Source organism: Tursiops truncatus, chromosome 3 (assembly GCF_011762595.2).
Source record: "Tursiops truncatus isolate mTurTru1 chromosome 3, mTurTru1.mat.Y, whole genome shotgun sequence".
Taxonomy (NCBI): domain Eukaryota; kingdom Metazoa; phylum Chordata; class Mammalia; order Artiodactyla; family Delphinidae; genus Tursiops; species Tursiops truncatus.
In genome coordinates this window covers 77,458,217-77,485,179 of record NC_047036.1, presented here as the reverse complement: position 1 = coordinate 77,485,179, position 26,963 = coordinate 77,458,217, and the positions used below count along the sequence as shown (strand labels likewise).

Genomic DNA, 26,963 nt, shown 5'->3' with positions numbered 1-26,963 from the left:
TTTAATATATTGCTCCAAATATTGTGTTTTATTTTCTTGTCAAAACTGTATCATATAAAAAACTGTAATGAATACCTTTACTAAGTACCATACAGATATTCCCAAATTTCCTCCAGTTTTACCCCAGTGTGTCATACAAATATTGTTAATTTTCTATTTGGGGGAACACTGCTATAGGCAGATTTCCCTCTATAATATGTTCTGTTACCAAATATCTTCTAGTATACGGACTAATTAATTATATATTTGTCTTAATATATAGCTACTATTACCCAAAGAAAACAGGTAAGTCTACATAACAATTGGAAAATGTTAAACCTAAGTTATTTCCTCACTCCTTCTCCCATGCCTCTTGAAAAAAAACCTGGAATATTATTCTGGAGGGCTAGCAATGCTCTTTTTCTTGACCTGAATGGTTATATAGTGTTCACGCTGTGATAAATCATTGAGCACCTGGCTTTGTGCACTTTAGTGTACACAGTTTATTTCACTGTAACAAAAGGTTTAAACATTTTGTTTTCTAAGACTAAAGAGATACGGTCACCTCTGAACATATTCTTACTTCCTGTTCATAATAGCCTTGCTCTTATTACTTTCCAAGAAAACCTAATAAATGATTAACTGTATCACTGGGCAGTTGGGAGCAGTCATGAAAGGCATGACACTTACTTAATAATTCATAATAGAAACACAGTCCTCCTCAGTTTCTGAATTATCCTGTTTTCTACATAAATTAATCAGACGAATCAAATGCTGTTAAAACCAACTTAAGGGTGATAATTGGCTCTTCTAATTCATGATATAAAATATGACAGTGATGGGCCTGCTATGATCCACATAGCAGGATAAGACTAGCCCTTGATATGACAAAGTTAAGATGAATTCTACATCTATTTGCACCCTCCAGCCTCGGTAAACATTCATTTCTTCTGCATCCCAGAAACTGTGGCAAATAAGGTCCATCAGATAAGATTCACAGAATTTCAAAATAAATTACTGATATATATATATATATATATATATATATATATATATAGTATATAGTTTGGATGGGGAGATTATCGTTTTACTGTGAGAATTTAGTTTGCCCTATTAAATATATCAACCAAATGTTTACTCCAGGTGTGTAGGGTGCTCCGTTTAAGACAAATTCTTCATTACTGAGACACTGGCCTCGCTAACGATTTACTTGAACTGTCAAATTCACAGTAAATATTTAATAATATTTATTAAATAATATTAAATATTTATTAAATAAATAATATTAAATATTTAAAAATATTTAATAATGAAACACCATTATTAAATATTTGCCACAAGTTTCTTTTGCTTTGCTAGCACACAGTTAGCATCTGTCTGTTGTGAGAATGAAACACCCTAGACAGCTTGAGGCCGCAACTCAGGCTGAGGCACGAAGAGAAAAGAAGACAGTTCACCTAGCCATCAACATTCACACACGTGAATTTACGGAGCTGACAGAAGAACTGTCAATCTGAGCCCATTCTACAGCACCTCATGTGAGAGTTACATTATAGTAATAGACTTAACTGCATCACATGGCTTATTAACGTTGGAATTTGTTTTTGTTAAGAAGCTTTATGTTTAAAGAAATTATCAATCTACTCCACATTTCTGCAAACATGGAGGCAAATGCATTTCTCAGCCTTATCCTCCACCAGGCCTCCATCTCACTTGCTTCCGGTAAAAAGTTATCTCTTGCTTCCTTTCTCCACAAGCTCATATGCTTTCTTCCACTCTTATCTCTTTTCTTCTTTTAGAATAGGCTGCGCCCCCCGGCGGCTGTGAACTTAAAAAAAGAAAAAGACCTTTCGCAGGCAAGACTTTGAATCCCCTGCAATTTTACTTTTGGGCTGAGACCGTCGCTTTCCCGCGAACTCCGACGGAGGTAGTCACGATCATTACCTAACCGTCCTTCTCCCTTGAGGTCAATTTCTTATTTTTCCATTTTAAAGAGAGGAAAGGCACCAGTCAAAAGAGAAACAGTTTGGTTCTAGGCGGTCGCGGGAGGACGACAGTTTTTGGAGCTCAGAAGGGCAGCTCCAGCAACCAGCGCTTGTGGCGCTGTCCATTCCTCGGTGCTGAATGGAGATCCTGGCATTTCCCGCCAGGTTCAACCCCTCAGGATCAGAATAGGTTCAGCCACAGTGCACTGTACCCATTTCCCTGTTCTGGGATGGGGGGGGAGGGGTGGGTGGCGGGGAGAACCATTTAGACGTCTGCTTATTCTCTTTCCACGGGAAAACACCCTTCCACAAAAAGAAATTGTGCATTTTATGGGAAAGTAATGGCATAGCTTCAGTTCAACACCAAAGTGAAGAGCTCTACTGAAGGAAGAATGGAAAGTTCAGAGTTAATGAAACCTGCTCTTTCTCTCCCTGAGTCAACACAACAGCACTTGGGTCCCTACACTCCCTTGTTTATAAATAAAGGAAATAATTTTCTGTTTTTAAAAATCATGTGAATAAAAATAAATAAAATTTTAAAATCACGAGATTAATCATTTTTTTTCTGATAAGGACTGTAAAGTGGGTGGTAGTGGGTCCTGCAATATCTGGAATAGAATTTTAGATATTGTTTTACTGAGGTTGAGAAACGGAGGAGAGAAGGATGTAAACTTGTTAACTAAGGTGGTTTGAACGGTTAAAAATACGTTTTTAAAAGTATTGCTTTAGCATTGTCTTCCAGAAGTGCTCGTTTATCCCAGGCGATTTAGGTTAGAATCCGGGCAGTAGAAGCTTCCCTTCTCTCTGCCCTCCCAGCCTCTGTCCGATCTGAAAGACTGAAAAGCCCTGTTCTTCATAGCAGGTGCCGATATCCACAGGGCCGTTATAAGAATCCTCCTCCCTCCCTTCTCCTCTTACACAAGATAATCAAGTAAAGATAAAGAAAACGGACAGAAGGGAAGGAAAGTGTGCTGCACGCCAGATCTTTGATTCGTGGTAGCTATATTCAAATGGGGCACTTCTCTTTGAGAAGTGAAGGTGTTCCTCACGGCTACAGAATTTACAATCAGAACGGGAGCAGACTTAACCGATACGAGCAAACGTTTCCTTCCTTTTCTTCTCTGCTGCTTATTTTAGCCGCTTCTCCATCCCGCTGGGAATACCATCCAGATCTTAGTCCAGGTAGATCTGACGTCAAGAGATGGCTTTCGTAGATTTGACGTGTAAACACTGATTTCCATTCCGACTCGGAAGGGCTGGGGCTCCACTCTGCCGGGAGACCGGGAGACCGAAGCGCTGCACTGAGCGCTCGCCGCCGCCCAGCCTCTCCTGCGCGTCTCTGTCTTGTCGCAGAACAACCGGGAGCGAGAAGTGGTCCAGAGCCGGAGGGTGGAAGGGGCGATCCTTTCTGGCTTTTCTATCTTGCTTCTCATTCCCCCTCTCCTTCCCACTCGTGTGCGAGCGAGTGGGAGAGCCATGGAGCCAAGAGCCTGGACTCTGCAGTGTACTGCTTTCGCTCTCTTTTGCGCTTGGTGTGCATTGAATAATGTAAAAGCGAAGAGGCAGTTTGTGAATGAATGGGCGGCGGAGATCCCCGGGGGACCGGAGGCAGCCTCAGCGATAGCCGAGGAGCTGGGCTATGACCTTTTGGGTCAGGTAAGAGTTTGCACTTTCAAAAAACTTTCTGGGGCTCGAGGGGGCTGGCGGGACTGGAGCGTAATCTCCCATGTGGGAGTCCCAGGTTGCACTCTCCTGAGCACAGTGGCAAGGAGCGGGAGCTTCTCCAGCTCTCGGCCCTGGCGCGCTTGGAGAAGGCTTGCCTTATTTATTGTTTGGGCTGGGCGCAGCCAGGCAGAACCAAGCCGCTGCAGCTGGGTACAGCTTAGTCTTGCTGCTGTCCGCTCTGGAATTGAAATCCGTTCCCGCGCGGTTTGGAAGAAAAATCCCTCCACGCTTGTTCACGGAACTTGAGATGCACGCAGGCTCTTACTAACCAGTGCCCAGAGGAGAGGCAGTGCGCTCTGTCCCCTGAGACTCCGCGGGTCTGCGTCAGGAGCTGGCTGTTTCATTCTTTTCAATATGGCAGCAGCAGATCCAAGTCCTGATTCAAGGGGCCAAGCAGGCTTGGAGATGTTCGCCGGCAGCCTTCGAGGATACGCCCAGGGCAATGGGAGAGTGTCAGTGGCCGGGCCTCGCGACCCGGGGGCTCGGGGGCTATGGAGTGGCAGAATGAGGTGGGTGAAAGACATGGGACCAACTCTCCGGGCCTCTACCGCGAGCTCTGGATTCTCAATGGAAACTTGCAACGTCCGAGCTTCACAACTTTGCTCGGTCAGTTCCCCTGAAGGGTCAAGCTGCCGAAGTGACTGGGGAAAGGATATCTTTCTTGTTCCCCAGCCAAATGCGTATTCGCTTTCCAGGGGTTTCATCCAGTGAAAAAAGCTGTTGCCCGTCCAAGCAAGGCCTGGCTTAATAGACAGCTGGGGGGTGGAGGGCCGTTAAGGCATTATGTAGGGGGCTCCTTAGCTGTGCACCGCAGGGGGTGTGAGTTCTAATCTGAGCTTTCCTTTCCCTTGGCTCAGAATCAAGCCCTCATTCCTTGCCTTGTGAGTTGCTGTGCATGGAAACGGGCCGGGGGGGGGGGGGGCGGGAGGGAGGAAGGAGTTGTAAAACATTTTGGCGCGTTTTTTCTAGAGGTGGTGGTAGAGATGCAGCTGAAGTCATGGATGAGTAATGGGGTGTGGGCGTTGGCAATTCCATAGATCCAGATCCACTGGGGAATGTGCTTTTCCTTCCCAGAGGCTTCATTCTCCAACTTCATGAGCCAAACTGTCTGAAATCCCCAGCAGGGAAGTCAATACGCATATTGAATTCTCTTCTCCGTGTCCCAGTAGCAGACCCATACTTCTGCTTTTGTCCAGTCCTTGTTCTGTGCTAGGCTCCGTGTTAGGGGCTGAGGAATAATAGGAGGAAAATAAACTTTCAAGGAATCGAGAGTCTAGAGACTGGTTTAGAAACAAATGACTGCAATTGCAAGCAATTGGTATAGCAAAAGAAGCTGTTCCTGGAGTCTCAATACTTGTTGATTGAAGGATTGAGGATGGAAGGGAATTGGGGAGGGGTGAAAGAAGACAGCCCAAGGAGGAAACACTTGCACAGGTTTAGGAAGAAGAATCAAAGGTTGCCCTGGAGAACATGAGGACATTGGAGAAGGCACTCCAGGCATAGAAAACAGCTTGTGGGAAACCAGGGAGATAAAAAAGAAAGTGACTTACTTATAATTCTGGAAACCGCAAGGCATTGTTGGGATCTAAAAAGAGAGTGAGTAGTGGGCAGAACTGTATGGGTGGGTACTGTGGGCATCATGGAAATCTTGTGTGTCCTATGAGGGAAAAAAAAAAACTGGGAACTTAATCTTTTGGGTAGCTAAATAGCATTGGTAATTGTGTGAAAGGAGATTGGAGGAGAGAGCAAAAAATAACTCCCTCTTCATTTTCTCACCTTATTAGCCCCAGACATACATCCAAACCCGGACCATTCATTATGCGGACTGTCTTTCAAAATCACAAGTCTCAATAAATAAATAAATAACAATAAATCAGTACTCTTGGTAGGATCTTCGAGGAAGGGGTGGCATAGTCACAAGAGGCTTCAGAAAATAGTGGGAAAACCTATCTATACTTGCATGTGATTTGCATATGCATATTTCCAGTTAAATGGCATCACTAGTAAATGTTTTTAAAATAATAATTCTTTGTAAAAGACTGATAGTGCTTTCCTGGCTCTGCTTGTTTCTTCCTTTGTTTACACTTAACTTAGCATCACTATCTTGAGCTCCTTAAGGCCTCAAAAGCTAGGACTGGGGGCAGGGGTGACAAGAAGCAAAACCAGTTGATAGCAGAAACAGAGCTAAGCACTGGTGATCTTTTCTTATGGCTAATATTCTCTCTCCCCAACTCCATGTAAAGCTTATAGCAGATTCAGCCCCTGAGGTTCAGGCTTGGAGCAGGCCCTAAGCATCTCTATTAAAAAATTCTCTAGGTGATAAGAAACACCAATTTAAAGAATGCAGTTCTTCTGAAATAACCCATTGTCAATTGTTTGTCTCAGTTTAAAAACATACAGGGCATCTAGAGAATTTGGTAGGTTCAAATTAAGTACTATTTTGAATAAAGGGAAACTAGCTTAAAAGAATAATGAACTTAGTTCTAAACGGACCAAATGTATTGACAGTCACCCAGAGAAGTTTACACACTCCAAGGTGGAACACCTGTCCTAAATGTGGCATGCTGGTTTCTTCCTCAAAGACTTGAACTATTGGAAAGTCAGATGGTCACTACTAGTAGCTTATAATAATTATCACTATGGATTCAATGGCTATATTTCGTAACAAATTATTCTAGCTGAATGTGGCACTGCCTATATATCATACCAAAGGGTTTGCCTGCCTTCCACAAATTATTGTTCTCTGACAGAATAAATTTGACAAAATGAATATTTTTTAAGAAATGTCTATCTACACAATAACATCACCTAGAAAAGCAAATGTAGTTCCTCTGAAATACATGGAACAGAAGCATCAACGGCTCCCAAGTATGCTGTAAGCCCAAGTGATAATGTCATGAAGCTCGTCTCACTCAACACACTGAGAGGGAAGGCTTCTATCAGTGTCTTCCTCATGAAGAAAAAAGTTAACCTCAATACAAGAAATGGATTTAACAAAAGCTGCCTGTCTCCAAGTTAGCTGTGTTTCAACCTAACCTATAGATACTTACTTTGGAAAGAGGATTTTTATTTTAATTTTTTCTTTTATAGATTGGGTCACTTGAAAATCACTACTTATTCAAACATAAAAACCATCCTCGGAGGTCTCGAAGGAGTGCCCTTCATATCACTAAGAGATTATCTGATGATGATCGTGTAAGTGTTGTGCATTTGTCTTCAAACCAGTAACCTGACTTATCTGCCTTCTTTGTGATTGCTAACAAGAGCAAAAGCAAATATGATTTTTTTTATTGTGTTCACAAAATCTGTAGTGTTTCTTATTATCTTCATAGTGTTATAATTGCACATAATAATAACTGGATCAGATTGAATTGGTTGACTAAATTTTATACATATATATATATATATATACACACACACACACACACACACACACACTATAAACACTAGCTCACAAATCCAGTCTAAGAGCATGAAAATGAATATGAGAATCAAGTGGCAGCACTGATGAACTGTTTGACAATACAATCGATCAACAAACTTTTATTATATGCCTATTATGTACCAAGCACTTTGATATCCGATGTGATGATGCCAAAGAAATATAATACATAAACCCTGTTCTTAATAACATTTCAGTGTAACTGAAAAAACATTCTGCTATTCTGTCTGGTTTGGTTACGTAAGGAACTAGTGCTTTTGAAGGAGCTTTAAATCCATGTCTTCATGAGGCAAATATTTCTATAAGTATTGTATAGTCTGATCCAAAGCATTTGATCTCTTTTTATCCTGGTCTGTATACATATTCAATGATTAGGCAACAGCAGGAAATGTCTAGAATGGATATAGGTAAAGTGTGGAGCCAATTTCATGTATATCTAATGTACCTTTTGATTTTGAAGTCTGTTTTCAGGGTCAGCAAACACACCAATAGAATGTTGAAATGAAATAGAAATTTGAAGTATTGGAATCTGCATACACAACGTTGCCATTTCACAAGAATTTGCCATACTGGTGAACACTTATCCTGGCTGGCCTGATGTCTGTGTACATGATTTCTGTTGTCTAGGACATTCTAAAGAATTCTGGAAGCTTTGTGAGAGATACAACACATACTTTCAACTTCCCATAAAGAAAAGTATAAGTGACAGAAAGGTGCTAGAACTGTTTAAAGTACAGGAATTCGTGAACCCTGTAAAATAATTTGCTATTTTATTTGTTATGCAACTGATAGAATTTAAAAAAAAAAAAAAGAAGAAAAGGAAGACAGATTAAGAGAGTAGGAAATGACTGGGCCTGGGTTACCAGCGTTCAAACATGAACGAAGCAACCAAACCCAGACCAAGAATGCTGTATCAGGACCACAGACAGCAACACCACAGCTCACAAACAACCATTGCTGGCTTTTACCCAAGTTAATGGCTAGAAGTGAGAGACCTAATCAGAGGCCCTGGACATTACTTTAAACGTTTCTTGTCCAGCGAAATCTTCTCTTCGCTGTCCCAAGGCAGATGGCTAATTGTATGTGGGCTTTGAAGGTAGGGCAACTTCTAGCACTCTGGCTAGGCTTAGTCCTTGGGCAAAACAAGAGAGAGATTTCCTTGTCTGCCTAAATACATGCCTGACATTAATGCACAAGAAAGTAAAACTGACCTTCCTTCTCATCTTAATAGGAGGAAATTGGATAGAGTGGAGCAGACCTAACTGTTACTATTACTCAGTATCTCACTAAAATGAAGAGATGGCCCAGTTCTATTCTTTAGATATTTCCTTAATAATTGATTTGGGGGAGAAATCTCAAAGCATAAGGAAGAAGAGCTAAGAATTTACTCTTCAGCATAACTTCATAAAAAAGGAGTCTATATAATCCTATGAAAAGTTATACCCAGAATAACTTTAGTTCAGGAAAAACCCTAGAACACACTGAAGCTTGCAGTAGGAGGTTAGACTAGATGATTTTTAATTCCCTTTTCAAATCAAAAGGATTATTTACAATTAAGCACATGATACTTATTATATACATAATAGAAGGACACCATTAATTTGCTCTGTTCCACTTGGTCTGCTCTTACAGAGATTAATATGGCATTTGGAGTTAATGACATTAATCATAACACTGTTTCCAACAATTGGATGTTTATCTGATCAGATGACAGAGTGTCTCCTCTTATATTCCATTTTTTAAAAATTGCTTTTGATTTTCATTTTATTGCTCCTTTTTTTTGATAGGGATGATATTCTTTCAAATTAGCACTCTGAAATGCAGCAATAAGCTATCTTTATAAGCCTGTTAATGAAATCTCCAACTGTAAGTGACTCTCTCCCTCAAAGATTAGTACTTGTTCCCTAGCAGCCAGTTCCCAAAGACCAACTCAGAAGACAGGCAGTGTATTCCAAGCATTGAGGTATTTTAAGCCAAAACACTTACGCTTGAAGACACAGGCACTTTAAAAATAAATTATAGTGACTGATTTCCAACTCTCAAGTCCCTCCCAATGTTTATAATAGGTTTGCAGTACATTTTCTAATTGGAAATTCAGGACAGTCTTAGTGGATGGTTTTATCCTTTAGTTGCAAATTATTTTTCAGTTTTTATTTTTGGATCTGACTCATTAGTATTCTCACATTAAAAATATCCTATCACACCATGGACTATCATCATGAGTACAGAAGAGAGGATATGTTTTGGGTAGGAAAGAGTCATGTTGCTCAGCAAAATTAGAGCACGGTATTATCTCATCATGAATATAACCACAAGGCAGCCCCTCACCCTCTCAGGGCCTCAAGTATAATAGGATTATGCTATAAATGTGGGGAAGGTAATTTTTGTATTGTCAGGTGTCTGCATAATATATGAAACTAAATCAATGGTAAGTGTGCATGGTCAGTAGTGCCCATTCATCACCCTGGATCTGTTTCTCATATTAAATACACTTAAACAGAAGGCTGAAGAATAGAGGAGGCAGAATTTCAAATCTGCCAAGACATAGCGCCTTTCTTGTCTTTTGTCACATTTGCAATTTCTATTTTTGTATATAAAGAAAGAGAAATTAAGCTGTAAGAGCAACATAACAGCAGTTCTAGGATCTCTTAGCTTGTTGACTCATTCCACGAAAATGCACAAATTTTCTGCCACAGAACCCTGGAACCTCAATATAAAAGTGAGTAATATGGTCCATTTGCTGATGAAAGCAGGCTGAACTTTTACTTCCACTGTAATCACAGTGTAAATAATTTGAGGGAATCATCACTTCACTGACTGCTTCTCCTCCCCCTAAAGGTACATTTTACTGTAATAGAGGAAATGTTCATCTCACCAGTGGGCAATCCCTTCTTCTCACTGAGCTGCCAGTTTGATCTATAGTCAAACGAAAACACTGTGGAGCTGCCTGAACTCTGATGGAGAGAGTACTAGAGCTAGTTAGAGGGAAGATGATTACACCAGAGGTGGCTATTTGTTGATTTTTTTGCTCTAAAACTCCTTGTAGGTGCTATGGGCTGAACAACAGTATGAAAAAGAGAGAAGTAAACGTTCAGTTCTAAGAGACTCAGCACTAGATCTCTTCAATGATCCGATGTGGAATCAGCAGTGGTACTTGGTAAGTACCTACAGGAGGACTGTGTAGGACCTGGGTTATTTGTTATATCTGCACAACAGATTTTTTAATGATAGATAATTCAGCAGAGGGCTGTGTTACCTAGAGATTAGGGTTGACGGGACCTTCCATGATCTGGATCTTCTGTTTTACTATGTGAGGATGTCTGAAACACAGATCTTTAGCTACTATGAGAGGAGGGGTTGTTGCCTTTTGTCTTCTTAAGTTTATCTGGAATAAGTACAGAAGAATCATGTCTTGCAAGTTAGGGGTTCCAAAACAGTACTCATGGCAAAAAAACATATTTGATCAAAGTTTCTCTTGAGAGCCCTTTAAATCACCCAAAGAGTACAGTGAACATGATTCAGTATATATAGCCCTGAGAGGCAATTTGCACATGCTTACAGGTGAGAATTTCTGAACTAGGCTAAAGGAAGGAACACAAGGAAAGACAAAAGGCATCTATCTGCAGAGGTCCAGACTTGCGAACCAGTTCTACCTTTAAGATAGTTATCAAATGCTTGTTGGAATGTAGGCACCTAGTGGAGAAACTGTAAGTGTTCCTGTTTGCCTACGGAGTGCTCTCCTCTGTTTTAATGTTAAGCCTCTATCGTAGTAATACATGTTAATAGAAGTGTTTATTGTTGAGAATATTATAAAAGATGAATTTTCATGACAACCATAAGCTAACGCTTAGACATCCTTGTTGCATAATGGATGGGAAAGGAGATCAATTCCTATTGAAACTCTCTTAACCTAGGCAATACCTACTCCTTGCAGCAGAAGAGACTCATTAGCTAACACTGGTGCATTTGCTATGTGTCAAATACTATTCTAAATGTTTGACATGAGTTAACTCATCTAGTTCTCACACAACATTTTGTTGTAGGTATAGTAAGTATCCCCATTTAACAGATGAAGAGACAGAGACATTGGCAAGTTAAATAACTTGCCAAAATCACGAAATTATAGCGGAGGGGGCATAATTCATGGCTCCAGAGGCCATATTCTTAACAACCACACTCTATGATCGTTCTTCTGACTGACAGAGAGTCCTTCTTCTCTGGCGTTGGCCAACAATCTGTGTGTAGTTCCAGCCTCCTGTGATTCAGCTTCATGTTGGCCTAGTAAATTCTTGTTTTGCCCCCACCTCTTTCTGAGGACATCAGCCAGGGGCCAATGCATTCACTGATACTTTTGATTGTTGTTATTTATAAATATCTTGTTGACCTCTTCACTAAAAAGCAGACATTCTTCTAGTGCATCTCTCTTGAATGCTTGGGGATGTGCTCATATCTGTGTTCCCTTGCTGTCTAGCTCTTCTTCCTTACAGTCCCACATACAGTAACTAACAGAAAAATTATCTGAAAACAAATCCCAAATCTTCTCTCACAGGTACTTACTCCCTAAATCACTAATACTTGGACATAGGCAGTTAGATTGCAAGTCTTGGTAAGACCACAGCCTCCTGGGCATTCCAGGTTCTGTCTTTTCTTTTAGAAAATTTATAAAAACATCCTTGAAGAGCTGTGGACCAGACAATATAAAGTACATTCAGTGTGGCAGTGGAGGCTCAGGATTTGGGGGGAGATGGAAACATGGGACATCAAATAAAGCTTTGGTAGATGAAAAGCTTGAGCACGTAATTATAAATGAAAGCAACTTAGGGATGAACTTCTTCAAAGCCACGCAGCTCAAAGACAAGGGGCACAGGGTGATTCATCCTTTTGAGTGATTTTCCATTGGAACAACTGGAAAAAGAGCAGCACTCTGATGATTCACTTGGTCTCACCCTTAACTTTGTTTTTTTATTTCACCTAATTGCCCGCTTCTAACGAATAGAGTGACCCCAGGAAGAAGAAAGATGGGTCTCCAGACTGGAGCTTCAGTTCTTATTTTGCAGCAAACAAGTCATGGTTTTATCAATGCTTCTTGGTTTTTCTTTATCAGCAAGATACTAGGATGACTGCAGCCCTGCCCAAGCTGGACCTCCACGTGATACCTGTTTGGCAAAAAGGCATCACAGGCAAAGGAGTTGTTATCACTGTACTGGATGATGGCTTGGAGTGGAATCACACAGACATCTATGCCAACTATGTGAGTCTAAGCCCTCCCATTGCTGCAACTTAGGGAGTTGTCTACACTGACACACAGTTAGGACTTTGCTTCCCTCAAGCAGGAGGCTACTCTGATGTCAGCCCTGGTAATGACGGGCCACGGTTTTGCCACTTCCCTCACCATTCTGCCAGTGCACATAAATTTTTTTTTTTTTTTTTGTATCACTGGGCATCGAAAGAATTTGCTGGAGCCAAGGATTGTACGAAAGCATGTGTGTTGGGGTAGGGGGAGGCACTTAACATCAGCTAGATTATTAAAAGCCATTCAAACTCTATGCCACTCAGTATTTGGGGACATGAAAGCAATCAAATCAAGCCTGATGCCTGAGACCATGTTCACAGTCTTCCTGCTGACATCCCTTATGGGTCAATATCTCTCACATTGTGAAGTTATGTGAATGTGATTCCTTCCATGCAAATCAAAGCGTGCACTACACAATACAAAAATGGCAAGCTGAGAAAAGTTTACTAAAAATGGGAAATAAGTAAATGAAAGTTATTTACTTAATTGGTTATGAAGTTCTCCATAATATTTTAGGTCTTTAAATCAGTGTTTCATCTTGAATATTGCCCCTTGTCTTTCTCTCATCCTTTCTACTCAACCAACATTCCCCAGCTAAAGAGCAAAGGAAACAGGAAGGAAAAGAAGAGATGAAAAAGATTAGGAATTATTAAAAGATATGGAAAACATAGAGAAGTAGCAGTAGTAGTGATACAATTCCTACGTGGAAGATGTTTAAGTGTAGCAATCTGATTGCAAAGGGGGGTGGGACCTGGAAGCTTGTCTTGAATTTCAAGCACAGCCTCTTTAATTAAATTACATGTTTATTTTAACTGAGGAGGCTGAAGGAGATCACTGCAGACCTGAGCCCCAGCCCACAGCCAGCTCTTTGCACCTATATTCTTAAGAAAGATGAGCATCAAAGTGTCACTAACTAGGGCTCTAGCTTAATTAAGCCATTCAAATTCTCTGGGCCTCAATTTTCTCATTTGGAAAATGAGGTGGTTGAACTAAGTGAACTTTGACTCCTTCTGTTCTAATATCCTATGAGAGTCTATGAGTTAGAGGTTTGGAAACATTCACTGAGAATTGGATGATGACTCACTTTTCTGTGTATATCACCTCTGCCTGGTTTATGGGGATGATAAATGATCAGAAACTGGGCCAGAAACTCTAAAATGCAGACTTTCGAGCTATCAGCCAGGATGGGAATAGGATAGGGATAGAAGGCTCGGAAAGTACTGCTTTTTTTATGATGCTACCATGTTATTTTTGTTTTCTCTTTAGGATCCAGAGGCTAGCTATGATTTTAACGATAATGACCATGATCCATTTCCCCGATATGATCCCACAAATGAGAACAAGTGAGTAAATGTGGATTTGGGGGTGGGGGTAAGTGCTTTAAAATGCTTTTATCTTACTTGAGAAAATTACACTATAAATATAATCCACATTTGAGCTCTCAGAAAATGTTCATGTACACCATCCATACCACAATATTTTGTTGCTTTTAAAACAGAAACAAAAGTTTCTATTTATATATTCCTTTGGGCTTATAGAACCATATTTCAATTAAACTTTCTTCTTACATTATGAAATGTTCCCCTCAAATGTTACTGAATAGTTATGGCTTTAAAAAAATTGTTTGAGACATAAAGAATAAAAATCTGAGTCCACCCCCCCGCCCCCAATTCCTCTATGAATCGTTTATTACTAGCAACATGCTTGATGTCAGTCATGAAGAGAAATATAGATGACCAAGGTAACAAATCCCCACGACTTCCTATGTCGGCCACAACCATGCTCACTAGTTCCCTCAGAAGAATATGACAAGGCACCAGACGAGAAATATACCATGGGCTTGGCCCTCAAATCCAACACAGTCTCCGGGGCATTGGGCTAATTAGTAGCCTGTTCCAGAATTTCTGCTGGGTATTCTAAAGCTAAAGGGAAGAGAAAAAGGATATCTTCTGACCCCTAAATTAACTCTCCATAGCAGCCACAAGGTGACGAGTGAGGCCAAGAGCCAGACCCACCGAAGCAAGAGGCCAAATAAAGACCCAAAGGCAAGAGACATTTTAACCTTTCTTTTCTTAGCTCCAAAGGAACTTCACCCTCTAGGCACACAGCCTCAAGTGTCCATGCCCGTGTGAAAACTCATCTTTGTGCATAATGATGTCTCTCACAGACTTCAAGGAGACATTCACACTTTCCTCTTCATTTGCTCCACCCAAAAGAAACTTGCACCAAAGCAGATGAAAGCCAAGGCAAAATGAGTGCTGCTACAAGTGGGGATGGAAAGAGCAAGTAGGGAAAAGCTCTTCGTGGATGCCACATAAAGTGCTTCCCTTTTCTTTCTTCCTCTCTCAGATTATTAACCAATTAGGGTCAATAGAGTTCTCTCTCTCTTGCTCTCAGTTTCCCTCTCTCCTTCTCCCTTATTTTCTCAGAATTCCCATGTGGCTGGTGTAGTAACGTTGACCTAAAGTTACTTTGGATTGTCCTCCAGGAGGCCAACAAACCCCAGGAAGGGAGGCTGGGGCTCCAGGACTTGGCCTCAACTTCCGAGTGTATATTTCTTCCTTGAGGGGAAGGGGAGGCTTGGGGAGGGTTCTTTCAGTACCATTTACTTCTTTTAGGGTTTATCTCTTAAAGGGGTTAACAGCAAACAGCCCTTGAGGTTAGAACATTCCAGTAACAATACAAAAGGAACCATGAGAGGGCACCCTTGGAGGAAAGTGGGATATCTCAGGAACTTAGAGCAGGACCCCCCGAGACAAACGTTCAGCCATATTTCTGAGTGAGGGCAGTGCAAGACCAGGAGGAACACATGTTCTTTGAGAGCATGACCTTGTAATGTTAGCCTGCCTGGTAGTGATGGCTTTGCCAATTACCAGGAGGGAGGATGACCTTGAGGAAATCACTCATCTCACTCTGCCTTTATTTTTTATTTCATCTCCTAAAATGGTGACAAGGTATCTGTTCCCTACCCTCCTAAAAGAAGCTTCCTAAGGAAATGGGCAGTAAGTGCTTGGAAGAAAAGGACACTCTTCCTAGAATGAAGTAAAAATGACAACTCTCAATCCATCCCCTTGATCAAGACTAAGAGGGAAATCTGCTCCCGACCACATGGGCACAGCTGAGGAGACTGTTAGCTGAAGGTGTCAGCCTCCTTCTTAGGCAGTGTGTACTGGGTCTGGCCCAGGATCCAAAGTGGGTGATAACTTGTGTGGTAGATGCATGATAGGTGAATACCTGGTGAAATGACATTCTCTAGAGTTTTGTACTCATGAGAAGGGAAATTCAGATGTCCCTCTTCCCTTCCCCCCCAGAAAAGGGACTCTCAACTTATGGTACTGATAATAGCCACATTTCCCCCAATTCACAGAGTTCCAAAGGCCCCAAGGAAGCAACACATAATTGTATGTATTTTGTGCCTGAAAACTCTGAGCTTCCAGAGAATAGCAGACCGTGGACCTTGCACATAGCATAGAGTTAGTGTAGCATGGCCAAACAAGAGAGCACAGACTTTGCAGCTAGATTTAGATCAAATCTTAGATCTTCCACTTAATAGGTGAGTGACCTTGAGCAAATTATTTAACTTCTTTGTGACTAGTTTTACCATCTACTAAAGAGGTAATAATAGTACCTACTTCATTGGGTTCTTAGGGGGATTAAATAAGTTTATATATGTAATTGGCTTGGATAGTGCCTTGTATATAGAAAAAGTTAAATGTGTGCTATGATGATGATAATGATCAAGGTTTTTCATTTAGCAACTAAGGTAGACCTCCTTTCACTGAGAAAAAAAGCTTGACAAGAATAGTATCATCTGATAAGAGCAGAAGCAGAGACAATTTTCTAAGCCAATTCAGAATCTGCTATTTGAAAATTACACAATAAGCAGCTATCTCTCAGGGTCCTCTTGACTATCAACCAAAAAGCTAGCATCCCCATCATTTATCAAAATGTATACTAAAAGTAGAGTTACCCTTCTAGCATATTGTCAGAAATAAATCCCTTAGGTTTAGAAAATGAATGGCCCCATTTTGTCTTGGCCTTTATAGCAGTTAGAGACCTATTATCTCCCAATTCCAAGGGCATTATCTCTCCAAACTATCTGTGTTGCTGCTGTTCTTTATTACTATGTAAATGAGGTTAATAAAAGCTACATTTGAATTCTCCTCTGCAAATCAAATGAGGAATCACTAAATAACAAAATCTTAAAAGTGCAGGTAACTCTTACTACTAATCTGGCATGAATTTGTGATCAGTATTTCAACACCAATTACAGATTATTCATCTATTTTATAACAATGTGTGGCAAGGATATTTTAACTAGTACAATAGTAGTCTTTACATTATCTTCTGGAATAATTTTTTAAAAATCAATTTGTTTAAATGCCAGTTATAACCATTGTTCTAAGATAATAGAGTGTTCTTTTATCTCAGAGCCTGATTTAAGGAAAGAAAACTGCAGGTCTAGGAAGAATGATATAGAACCACTTTAATAAAGTCTTTTTTTCTCAAGGTGTGCAGGTGAGAAGTGAGGATAAGAGGAGGCAAAGATATCAACCCCTATTTGTACCACGATCCTGCACATTTTAAGAAAATAGTACTATGTAAAGAGAGATAAACACTATATAAAGAGAGATAAATAATAGGTAGTGTCATACTGCATCATTTTTAGGACAGAGGTACAATGCTGGAGATGTTTGCCAACAGGTTGATTCTGTAGGCTCTACCTGGAGACTTCGCTATCTTGGGCGCTGTCTTCCATCTTGTGTAAATGGAAATACAGGTGGTGGTGACTTCTGGTAGCATATTTCCCCGATTATGGCAACTGAATTTTCCCTTCCACAAAAGGAAAGAAGGCTAATCCACAGGCATAAGGTGCCTTCTATGTGTTCAATATGCATGCATTTCTCAGAGAATGGGTGTGTTGGTCAGGAGAGCTTCAGTTGCAAGTGAGAGAATCCTAACACAAAGATTAAGTAAAATGGAGATATGAAAATATTTTTTCCCAAGAGATGTTCAGCTTCAAGCATTGCAAGATCCAGAAACTCAAATAGTATGCCATCAGGACACCAATTACTCTGTATCCATCTCCTAGTGCTGCTCACCTCCACTTAGCTTCATTCTCAATAGAACACTGCCTGGTAGCAAGATCCACATGGCTCACGTGGAACTTAAAGCTGAAGATTCTTGAGAAAGAATATAATTCTTTCCCCCAGAATCTGCATCAATTCTTGAAATGCTCTCTGGGAGGACAAGCCTCATGATAGAGAATCACAAGAAGTAAGCGAGGGCCACTTCCCAAAAGGGGGAAATGCTAGAAGACCAAAAAGAAGTGGGTGCCTGCTACATTAGGGAAGACTGTGAATTAAAGATAATTACATTGTTCTGACTTAGGACTCCTATCCAGTAGTAACATAAAGGAGGAACATCATTTAGTGGAAGGAGAACAGGAAATCAACTTTGGTATTTTAGGAAAAAAAGATAAGTGAAACAGGCTTATTTTATTTTTTTCCTTAGGAATTATTCTTTCTTTAATTCATAATACAAGTATTAAATAAATCAAGTATCAATATTTAGAATTTTTTTAACTCTTTTTAGTGGTTTGAGAGATGGCAATTTTTAAAAATTAATTAATTAATGTATTGATTTTTGGCTGCATTGGATCTTTGTTGCTGCGCGCAGGCTTTCTCAAGTTGCAGCGAGCGGAGGCTACTCTTCGTTGCGAGGTGCAGGCTCCTCATTGCAGTGGTTTCTCTTGTTGCAGAGCACAGGCTCTAGGCATGCAGACTCAGTAGTTGTGGCTCACGGGCTCTAGAGTGCAGGCTCAGTAGTCATGGTGCACGGGCTTAGTTGCTCTGTGGCATGTGGGATCTTCCCAGACCAGGGATTGAAACAGGCTTATTTTAAATGACCCAGTCAATTTAGGATTTTTATATTTCATGCTGGGCTAAATTAATTGATGTCTAGTACAGTAGTGTTCAAAGGGAGCTGGCTGACAGAGTTGCTCAGAGCTAACCCTTCCTCTTTTTTCCTCTGTGTCAGCATATCTGGTCAGTGGCTCCTCCAAGGCACTAACAGTCTTCATGCTGCTCCCAGGAGCTTCCACAATGGAATAAAGTCATGAAGTAAACAAATTCACATTAAAGTTTCTCTCAACTTATTGACCCTCCTGAGGTCAGGGAAGTGATGGGAAAAGATAATCACTATCCCCAGAATTTCAGAATTGATACTTTAATGGTGGACTTTGGTCTGTTTTAGAGATGGATTTTTTTTTTTCCCCAAACACTCTGAAATCATAAATTACCCTCATTGTCCCTAGTTGCAAAACTAGTCTTGTTCAGGTTTCTGGTCCCAGTCAGAGTTGCAGGAGCACCCTGGTTTCCCAAATAGCCTGTAGTGTCTTGTTAAAATTTCAAAATCCTCTTGGTACCAGGAAACCTTCAGATGTTTTAGTCTGGTATATGGTTAGAGGAGGAGAGGAGGGCTTGAGAGGGGGCTCTGTTTTACACATCCTACTAGGACTTGTACAGGTTAAACTAATCCAAGGAAGTCACTAGTGAGGGGAAGTGAGGAGTCACTTTAACACCAAAATTCTGGTACAGAAACCATTTCTTTGAGATGGTATCAATAGCTAACACTTCCTGGGTTCTTACTATATACCAGCCACTTTCCTAAGTGTTCTGCATACAATATTTTATGGGATGTCACGATTCTTTGAGGACGAGTAACTTACCCAAGGTCACATCACTAGTTTGTGGCGGAAGCTAGAACTTGAACCCACATACTTGGGCTCCAGTACGTGTTCCCTTCATCTGATACCTACACTTCATCTAATACCGATGGGAAGAAAACCAGCAACAAGCCTGACAAAAAGTTAACATATCCATGTACCATGGATTCATATGCAACACCAATGTCTGTCCTCATTTACGTTTTATAAATCCTATTTTCTAATCCTCAGACATGGGACCAGATGTGCAGGAGAAATTGCCATGCAAGCAAATAATCACAAGTGTGGGGTCGGAGTTGCATACAATTCCAAAGTTGGAGGTAAAGCAAAGGGTTGTTCCTGTAGTTTTGCACCTTAATTTGAGTCTTGCATTACCTGGTGTAAATGGGGTGGTGTGGGGGGACTTTGCAACAACCAGAGGAAGAAATGAACTCCATGCAAAATTTGCTACACGACTTGAATGTGATTTGCAAGCAAATCAATTGACCTGGATTCTTAGAAAATGATAGCTGAATATAGCCCATACGTCTTTGTTGGGTGGGAAAAGGAAATGTTGAATAGCTTTTGAAGCAAATCTAATTTTCTCTGTGTTCTGATTTAGAAGAGTTTGTTATTGAGTGCTTGCTAAGAGAACAGGAGGAGGAGGTAAATTTAGGCGAAGATTTTCCCTGCCTGTCAATTCTGTAGTCCTTTAGTTCATAACAAAGAACAGTTAAAAACAATAAAAAGAATACATACTTCTTATAGTAAGGAGCCAAAGGTTATCTGTGGTAGCAAAAATTTAGAATCTCTGGTTGTTTCAGTCAGTGTCTTTATAGGTAAGCATATGGTAAGTTCCATCAGGGCAATTTAATAAAGGAACCATTTACAAGAGCTAAAAGAAACCAACAAGAGACTAACTGATGTAAGCAGATGTTACCACCTTTAGACTTAATGGAGCAAGGGGAGGGAGTAGTCATGGAAACTGGAGAGAGAAAGCTGTGACCACATGAGACAGCCACTGGACAGGAGCTGTGGCCATGAGTACAACAATGGAGTTGCTTCTAAGCAGGGGGGATCCAGGAATGAGTACCTCACTCTCCCCTCACCCCCAAACCTCCTGCTGCTGTTTCAGTTGGCTGAAACCAATGGGAAGACAAAATAACCCACTGCTGCCATCCACGTTCCTGTGAAGAAGGGTGCAGGGTGGATCTGCAGGGGCTCACAGAGAATAAAACACTTGTCTCTCCTCTTCACACTAGCCCTGCCTCAGGCTTTCATGGTTATACTATGAATTTTGCATTTAGTTTGTTTTCTAAAACCACAACAAAACGATTCATTGTAGAACATGGCAATGACAGTAAAACTCCTTTAAGCTCTACCTGAGTATACCTTGAATCTGGCTTTGTATTCCATTTCAGAAATCAAATAAATATACATCCTAGCATATAGAATGCATCTCTCACTACTACAGCACACTCCTAGATTTTAAGGGTCATTCTTGATTCCTTTATACCAGCATCGTCAAAATGCCATGTTAATTTAAAGAAAATGGAGGCAGGAGCACAAATTACATAATCACCTAGAAAAAGAATGCGCTTTTAAGTAATGATGAACTAAGTAGCTATAGTCTGTGAGAGAATCATCTCATCCCTTCATTTTATAGAGGAGGAATCAAAGGCAAGATTCTCCAGGAAACCAAAACACACCTACTGTATGTCCATCATTTACCTTCCAAGACATTATCCACATCCTGGAAGTTAACAGGATGGATTTGAGTGGCAGATTTCTGGGATTCAAGTCCCAGCTTCCCAGCTGCAAGTTGTGTGGCCTTGGGCAAGTCCCTGTCCCTCTCTGGCCACAGTCTCTCTCCCTGTAAAATGGGGAGAATTACAGCACCCACCTCAAATGGTTGTCATAAGGATAAATGAGTTCATATGTTTAAGGCCTGTACAATGGTAGCCGCATATAGTATATCCTCAATGCACACGAGCTGTTATCATCCGCATTTTACAGCTGAAGAAACTGAGGCACATAGAAGTTAAGTGGTTTGCCCAAGATCACAGAGCTAGTAAATAGCAGAGCTGGAATTTTTCTCCTAAATGCATTTTAAACAATTTTTTTAAAATAAATATAACTTCTACTAGTCATGTCAACTACCTGTTCTTTTACCCAAGCTCCATAGTAAATAATAGTGTGAAAATATAAAGCTGTGCACTCCATTGCATCATTAGCCTGAAGCCAGGAATAACCAGGTAGCTGCCTGGATCCGTCTAAATTGCTTTTGCCTTCCTGGCTCTTGAATACATGAGTCTGATGATGGGTGACAGCCTGTTGGAAAGCATAGAGCCACTGCATCTGCCTTCTCCTGATGAAAACCGATTCCCCCTCAGGAGTAAAATCCATGGCAATGATTTCATCCTTGAGATTATTTAGAAGAAAAGGAAGCATGTTCCCTGAAAATGTTTCTTAGCAAACACATAAAAGAATGGCCTCTGGGTTATTTTTAATCAGTGCTTAGAAACAAGAGTTTGTTCCCTATTTGTGAGTTTCCTATTGTAAGTAGATCTTTTCAAGCTGCACGGTTTCCCGTACAGAGTCCTCTGTAAGGCACTGACCAGGCCACAGCCATTCATGGTATAGTCATGAGCAGGCATGTTGAGAGAGAGCTGTTTGATGCCTCTTTCTGAAAGCTATCCTGTCATTTTCAGGTTATCAGGGCAGCAGAGGGAGGGGAGACATTTTGTAAGTGACAACAACCATGGCCACAGCACAGCACAGCACATAAGGAAGCTTATGCAGGCGGTGACTTGATCTCCCTGCTGTGCTTTTAGCAGCTGGGTCACAGTCATTTGGGACATACACTGGTTACCTATTTTTGACTCTTTTGGGAGTCCTTTAAAAAATGAATATTAAGAGCATCGTGCCATTCTACATGTACACACTGACATCAGCATATGTATTTGTCTGTTTTGCTGTTCAGGGATAAGGATGCTCGATGGCATTGTGACGGATGCTATTGAAGCCAGCTCAATTGGATTTAATCCTGGACATGTGGACATTTACAGTGCGAGCTGGGGCCCTAATGATGATGGGAAAACTGTGGAGGGGCCTGGCCGACTAGCCCAGAAGGCTTTTGAATATGGTGTCAAACAGGTGAGATGCTTAACACAGACCCACTTGAAATGAAACCTGACTGTTTGAATATGAGGAGAAGGGAAGGACACTTAGTTTATATGCATAGAAATGGTTGTGAACTTCTTGTTATTGTTTATGATTTGAAGTGCATTTAGAGAGCCAAATCGTCCTTAAAAGGGATGGAAGTTAAGGGTTAAGAAAGTTTTCCCCATTTGGGTCTGACATTCAACAGATATTCATTAGTCTTAGAATATTTACTTTCAAAAATACTCTGGATATGTCCTTTCTCATTTTCCTGCTGCTTTTGGATTTCTACATGAGGTAAACTACTACCCAGACTTCTTTCAAATACTCTGAAAATGCATCCTTAAATATAGCAATGTGCCACCTCCCTCTCTGCACGTGCCTGATGAATACTTGTGCCTTGGTTGTGTTTCTCTGTCACTGGGGTTGAGTGCATTCTTGCCAGGATTCTAAGGCCTCGTTCTGCACAGGATGAAACAAAAGTAGGAATTTTGGAGAGCACAAATTGAAAACTCATAGAAAGGGTAGCCTTGACGAGTTCCATTCAATTGAAGAGTCCCTTTTAATGCAGCTGCAAAGCAGATCTGAATAATGCCTGATTTTGTCATTCTATCAGTCAGCCAGAAGATTCAAGCAGAAAGAAAGGAAGTTCAAAGATTCAAGCGTAGTGACATAAGCCAAGGGAACAGTGAAGAAATTCGAGTGAGTGCTGAAGGCCAGATTATGAATCCACATAATAAAGAAAAAAGAGAAAAGTCCTCACTCAGCGCCATCCCAGAGAGGGCCCAGATGGAGGAGGGCGGGCAGCACCAGAGCTCAGTGGCTTGTAACATACAGTCTCGCGAGAGTTCCAGTATCGATGCTGGAGGACCTGGAGTTGAAACAGACTCCAAATTACTGTTTCTGAGAACTTCATGCATGTATTTATATATTTGTTGGGGATTTTATTGGGATGTGACAGTGACCCCAGTGATGATAATAGACGTGATATGTTTTGGCTTTTCCTTTAGGGGAGACAAGGAAAGGGCTCTATCTTCGTCTGGGCTTCTGGGAATGGGGGGCGTCAGGGAGATAACTGTGACTGTGATGGGTACACGGACAGTATCTACACCATCTCCATCAGCAGTGCCTCGCAGCAAGGCCTATCCCCCTGGTACGCTGAGAAGTGCTCCTCTACGCTGGCCACCTCGTACAGCAGCGGGGATTACACCGACCAGCGAATCGTAGGTTGCTTTTGTCTAACTCTCTCTGCTTAGGTAGGAGAACACGGCTCGCCTTCAGAAGGATCCTTTGGTCAAACCGATTTGCTTAAGCTTCATGTCTCAGCTGGGGAGACTCACACTTTGCTCACTTGAAGGGTGGGTATATATTGGGAAGTTTTCTCTCCCGGGCATAATGATGCTTCTACCAAAATGATGTCGCCTCTCAGTCATTTTTAAACTCAGCCCTGAGAAGCCACCAATCTGTCATTACATATGGCCGAGACTCCAAATGTCTGTTCAGCTTGTGTGATGCCTCCCTGAAAACAGCCTTAAAGGAGATTTTAGGGCTGTTGGAGCTTTATCACCCTTGTACTTGTTGATCCTTTAATAGCAGGGAAAATGTCTGACTTGCCCTTTAGCAGATGATAAAAATACAGAGCATACACTGGCTATGTCTCCTAAGGATGGACGACCTACAGGAAAATAACAGTCTAAATTTCCCCTGAGGTGAACTTCTCAGCATCCAAATAAGGAGCTTAGGAAGGTTATATGCTCAGAGAACATCTCCAGCCCCTGCGTGGCTGTGCCTTCGTTTCCATGAGTCAGACTGCCAAGGGCAATTATTGGATTTCCCTTCAAGGGCATGATGATGAAGGCCCATTCGGGGGCTCTGAGAACAAAGAGAGGCACTTCTTTTCATTTAAGAATTGAAAGCCTCAAACTTAACTCCTGACACAGAAAGAACCAACCAGCTAAAGTATGTAGAGCCTAATCTCAGTAAAAAACCAGGTCATGATCCAATTAGATTGTGGGTAACCTGCCTAATAATTAGCCTTTGGAATGTGTGTAAAATTCATATTAATGGCATCTCAACAAAACTGTCAGAACTACGATCTTCACGCAGGATCACTCTTCCGGAACTCCCTGTTTCGGCAACCTACTCTAGTTTAGACAGTAAAACTATGGTCTCAACTTAGAAGCCCTGGCCTACCTCTCGTGCCCACATCTTCAATTACTCAAAGAGACAGTAACATTCTACCTAGGGGTTCTTTACGGCAGGTATATCTTATACCCTGCTGTAAAGGAGCCTACCAGACATGTGCCCCACTTGCATTCACAGCCCCTGGTTCTTGATGACCCTGTGGGTGTTCAGAGTGGCTTTTCAAAAAATGGCCTGTGGTCCATTTCAGAGTCACCATTTCATAGACAGTCCCTCATCTGAGCCACTCTGTGAAGCAGGAGGAAGAATTTCCATCTTTGTAAAGATCCCTCCTTAAGTAAATGAGCCATAGAAGAGACAGCTGGTGGATTCTATTTGAGACAGTTGCACTAACATAGCCTTTGTCTTACGCAAACCTCTTCCTCAGCACAGTCATCTCTGGGGCTTACTTGCGTCAACAGGTAAAAAGGGCAACCTTGCTTCCGCAGCCCCCAGAGGAACAGGGCTACCAGAACTTGAGATATTCAGCGACTCCAAGTGGGAAGCCAAAGGAGGTGATAATAGAACAAACTGGTTTTTTTGCACCTCCCTCCCACACCTTGAAATCTCTAGCTAAAAATCATAGTGTGAGAGCCTGGGTGGGTGTCTTGTTAGTAATCCTTTGGCCCAGGTACTTGTTCAACCAACACCACTGTGGTCCTCAGGCAGACTAATTGGAAGTCTCTCTGGTTTCTTCCCTTCATCTCAGCAACCTCTTCACTAAGCTAAAATTAGCCTGGGTAATTCCTTATGTGCAATCACATTGTGTGAAAATGCTTTCACAGACAGGATCTCATTTCAGCCTCAGAATAGGAGTCAAGAAATATCAACCTCATTTGACAGATGGGGAAACCAAGTGGCTTGCCCATGGGACACATCTACTGAGTGGCAGGTTTAGAATTTGAGCCCAGATCTAAGTCCAGCACACTTTCATTTGAAAAACTCGCCATGTTCATCAAAGTACAAATGTGACACTAACTCATGGCCATCAGATTACGTCAACAGTGAGTGCAAACCACACACTAGACACGTTTTGTGCAAATAGTTCAAGTGGCCCAGATCAGGATGGCTTTACCTCCTCCTGCTGAAGAGGCAGTCAAATGTCAATCTGAAGGCAGAAGGGAATTGTGCCTGAGGCAAACCTTCTAAATATGCCAGGCCAAACACAATGGCCCTGATGATTAATGGGCCAGCATGATTCACCGTGATTTTGAAACACTCCCTTTCTTACAGACAGCATTTCATTTGGGAATCTCAGAAGAGAAAAAAAATTCATAGTGGGAGGACTTCATCCCCAGAAAAAGGCATTCTGACGCCAGAATTATAGACAAGTTGCATATAGAGGAGAGTGAGCTAAAACATCAGCAGATGGCAAACATCCGCCTGTAGTTTACAGGAGGAAGTAGGGAATCGAATCAGCTGGGCTTCCTGATCCTAACAGATGCAGCCCTCGGTAGGGCTAACCCCCGGGGACAGGATCACACTCCTCACATGTTCTCCCATGTTTCTTTCTTTCCTGGTGCCCCTCAGACGAGTGCTGACCTGCACAACGACTGCACAGAGACCCACACAGGCACCTCTGCCTCAGCACCCCTGGCTGCTGGCATCTTCGCTCTGGCCCTGGAAGCAAAGTAAGGCCCAGAATGTGTCTAATCACCTGTAAAAAACTGTTTCTCCTTCTTTTTCATAGCATATATATTTTTTCTGAATATATGGTTACAGTGGAAAACTACAAAAAATAATAAAAAATAAGCTCTCTTCCTGTCAACATCTCAATGTAGATTTAATACACACACTTTTCTTGCAACATTGGAATCTTAATTCACACATTGTTTTGTAATTTTTTTTTTTTTTTTTTTTTTTTTGCGGTACCCGGGCCCCTCACTGTTGTGGCCTCTCCCGTTGCGGAGCACAGGCCCCGGACGCGCAGGCTCAGCGGCCATGGCTCACGGGCCCAGCCGCTCCGCGGCATGTGGGATCTTCCCAGATCGGGGCACGAACCCGCCGCGTCCCCTGCATCGGCAGGCGGACTCTCAACCACTGCGCCACCAGGGAAGCCCTATTTTGTAATTTTTTAAATCCACCTATATTAAGAGCACTTTCTCATATCTAAATCAATCTTCCTTGACTTTTAAAAAACTCATGCTCTCCTCCCACTCAGTCCTCTCCAGTCCTCCTACCACTCAGCTATAAGGCCTTCTCACTTCTGTTTATTCCCACCAAGAAAGACTTTGTCCAGATAATTTCCTGTGGGTAGTGTTAGGAATAATAAGTTTAAAAAACATCCTTTTTTTTTAGATTATATAAGCCCCACCCTAGAGCTGATATAACACATCAGAGGACATGAGAATTAAAAACAGGACTTATATCTTTTTGTAGTATACCATTATATAAATGCAAATTTTATTAAGGCCATTTCATGATCAAACACCCTTGTCCATAGATATCAGTTATCATTTCTGATAATTTCCTTAAGATAAACACTTACGA

At 41.4% G+C, this 26,963-nt stretch overlaps 1 protein-coding gene across 1 annotated transcript in view; it reads left to right on the top strand.

The window, feature by feature from the left end:
* Window positions 1-3,305: 3,305 nt before the first annotated feature.
* The window catches only part of PCSK1 (proprotein convertase subtilisin/kexin type 1), a 40,684-nt gene continuing 17,026 nt past the window's right edge, over window positions 3,306-26,963 (top strand). Inside the window, exons 1-9 of the mRNA XM_019929219.3 lie at window positions 3,306-3,620; window positions 6,780-6,884; window positions 10,178-10,288; window positions 12,236-12,382; window positions 13,691-13,767; window positions 19,383-19,471; window positions 22,114-22,286; window positions 23,303-23,515; window positions 26,004-26,104. Of these exons, the coding sequence (XP_019784778.2) occupies window positions 3,441-3,620; window positions 6,780-6,884; window positions 10,178-10,288; window positions 12,236-12,382; window positions 13,691-13,767; window positions 19,383-19,471; window positions 22,114-22,286; window positions 23,303-23,515; window positions 26,004-26,104 (1,196 nt within the window). The 5' untranslated portion in view covers window positions 3,306-3,440. The remainder of the gene's footprint in view (window positions 3,621-6,779; window positions 6,885-10,177; window positions 10,289-12,235; window positions 12,383-13,690; window positions 13,768-19,382; window positions 19,472-22,113; window positions 22,287-23,302; window positions 23,516-26,003; window positions 26,105-26,963) is intronic.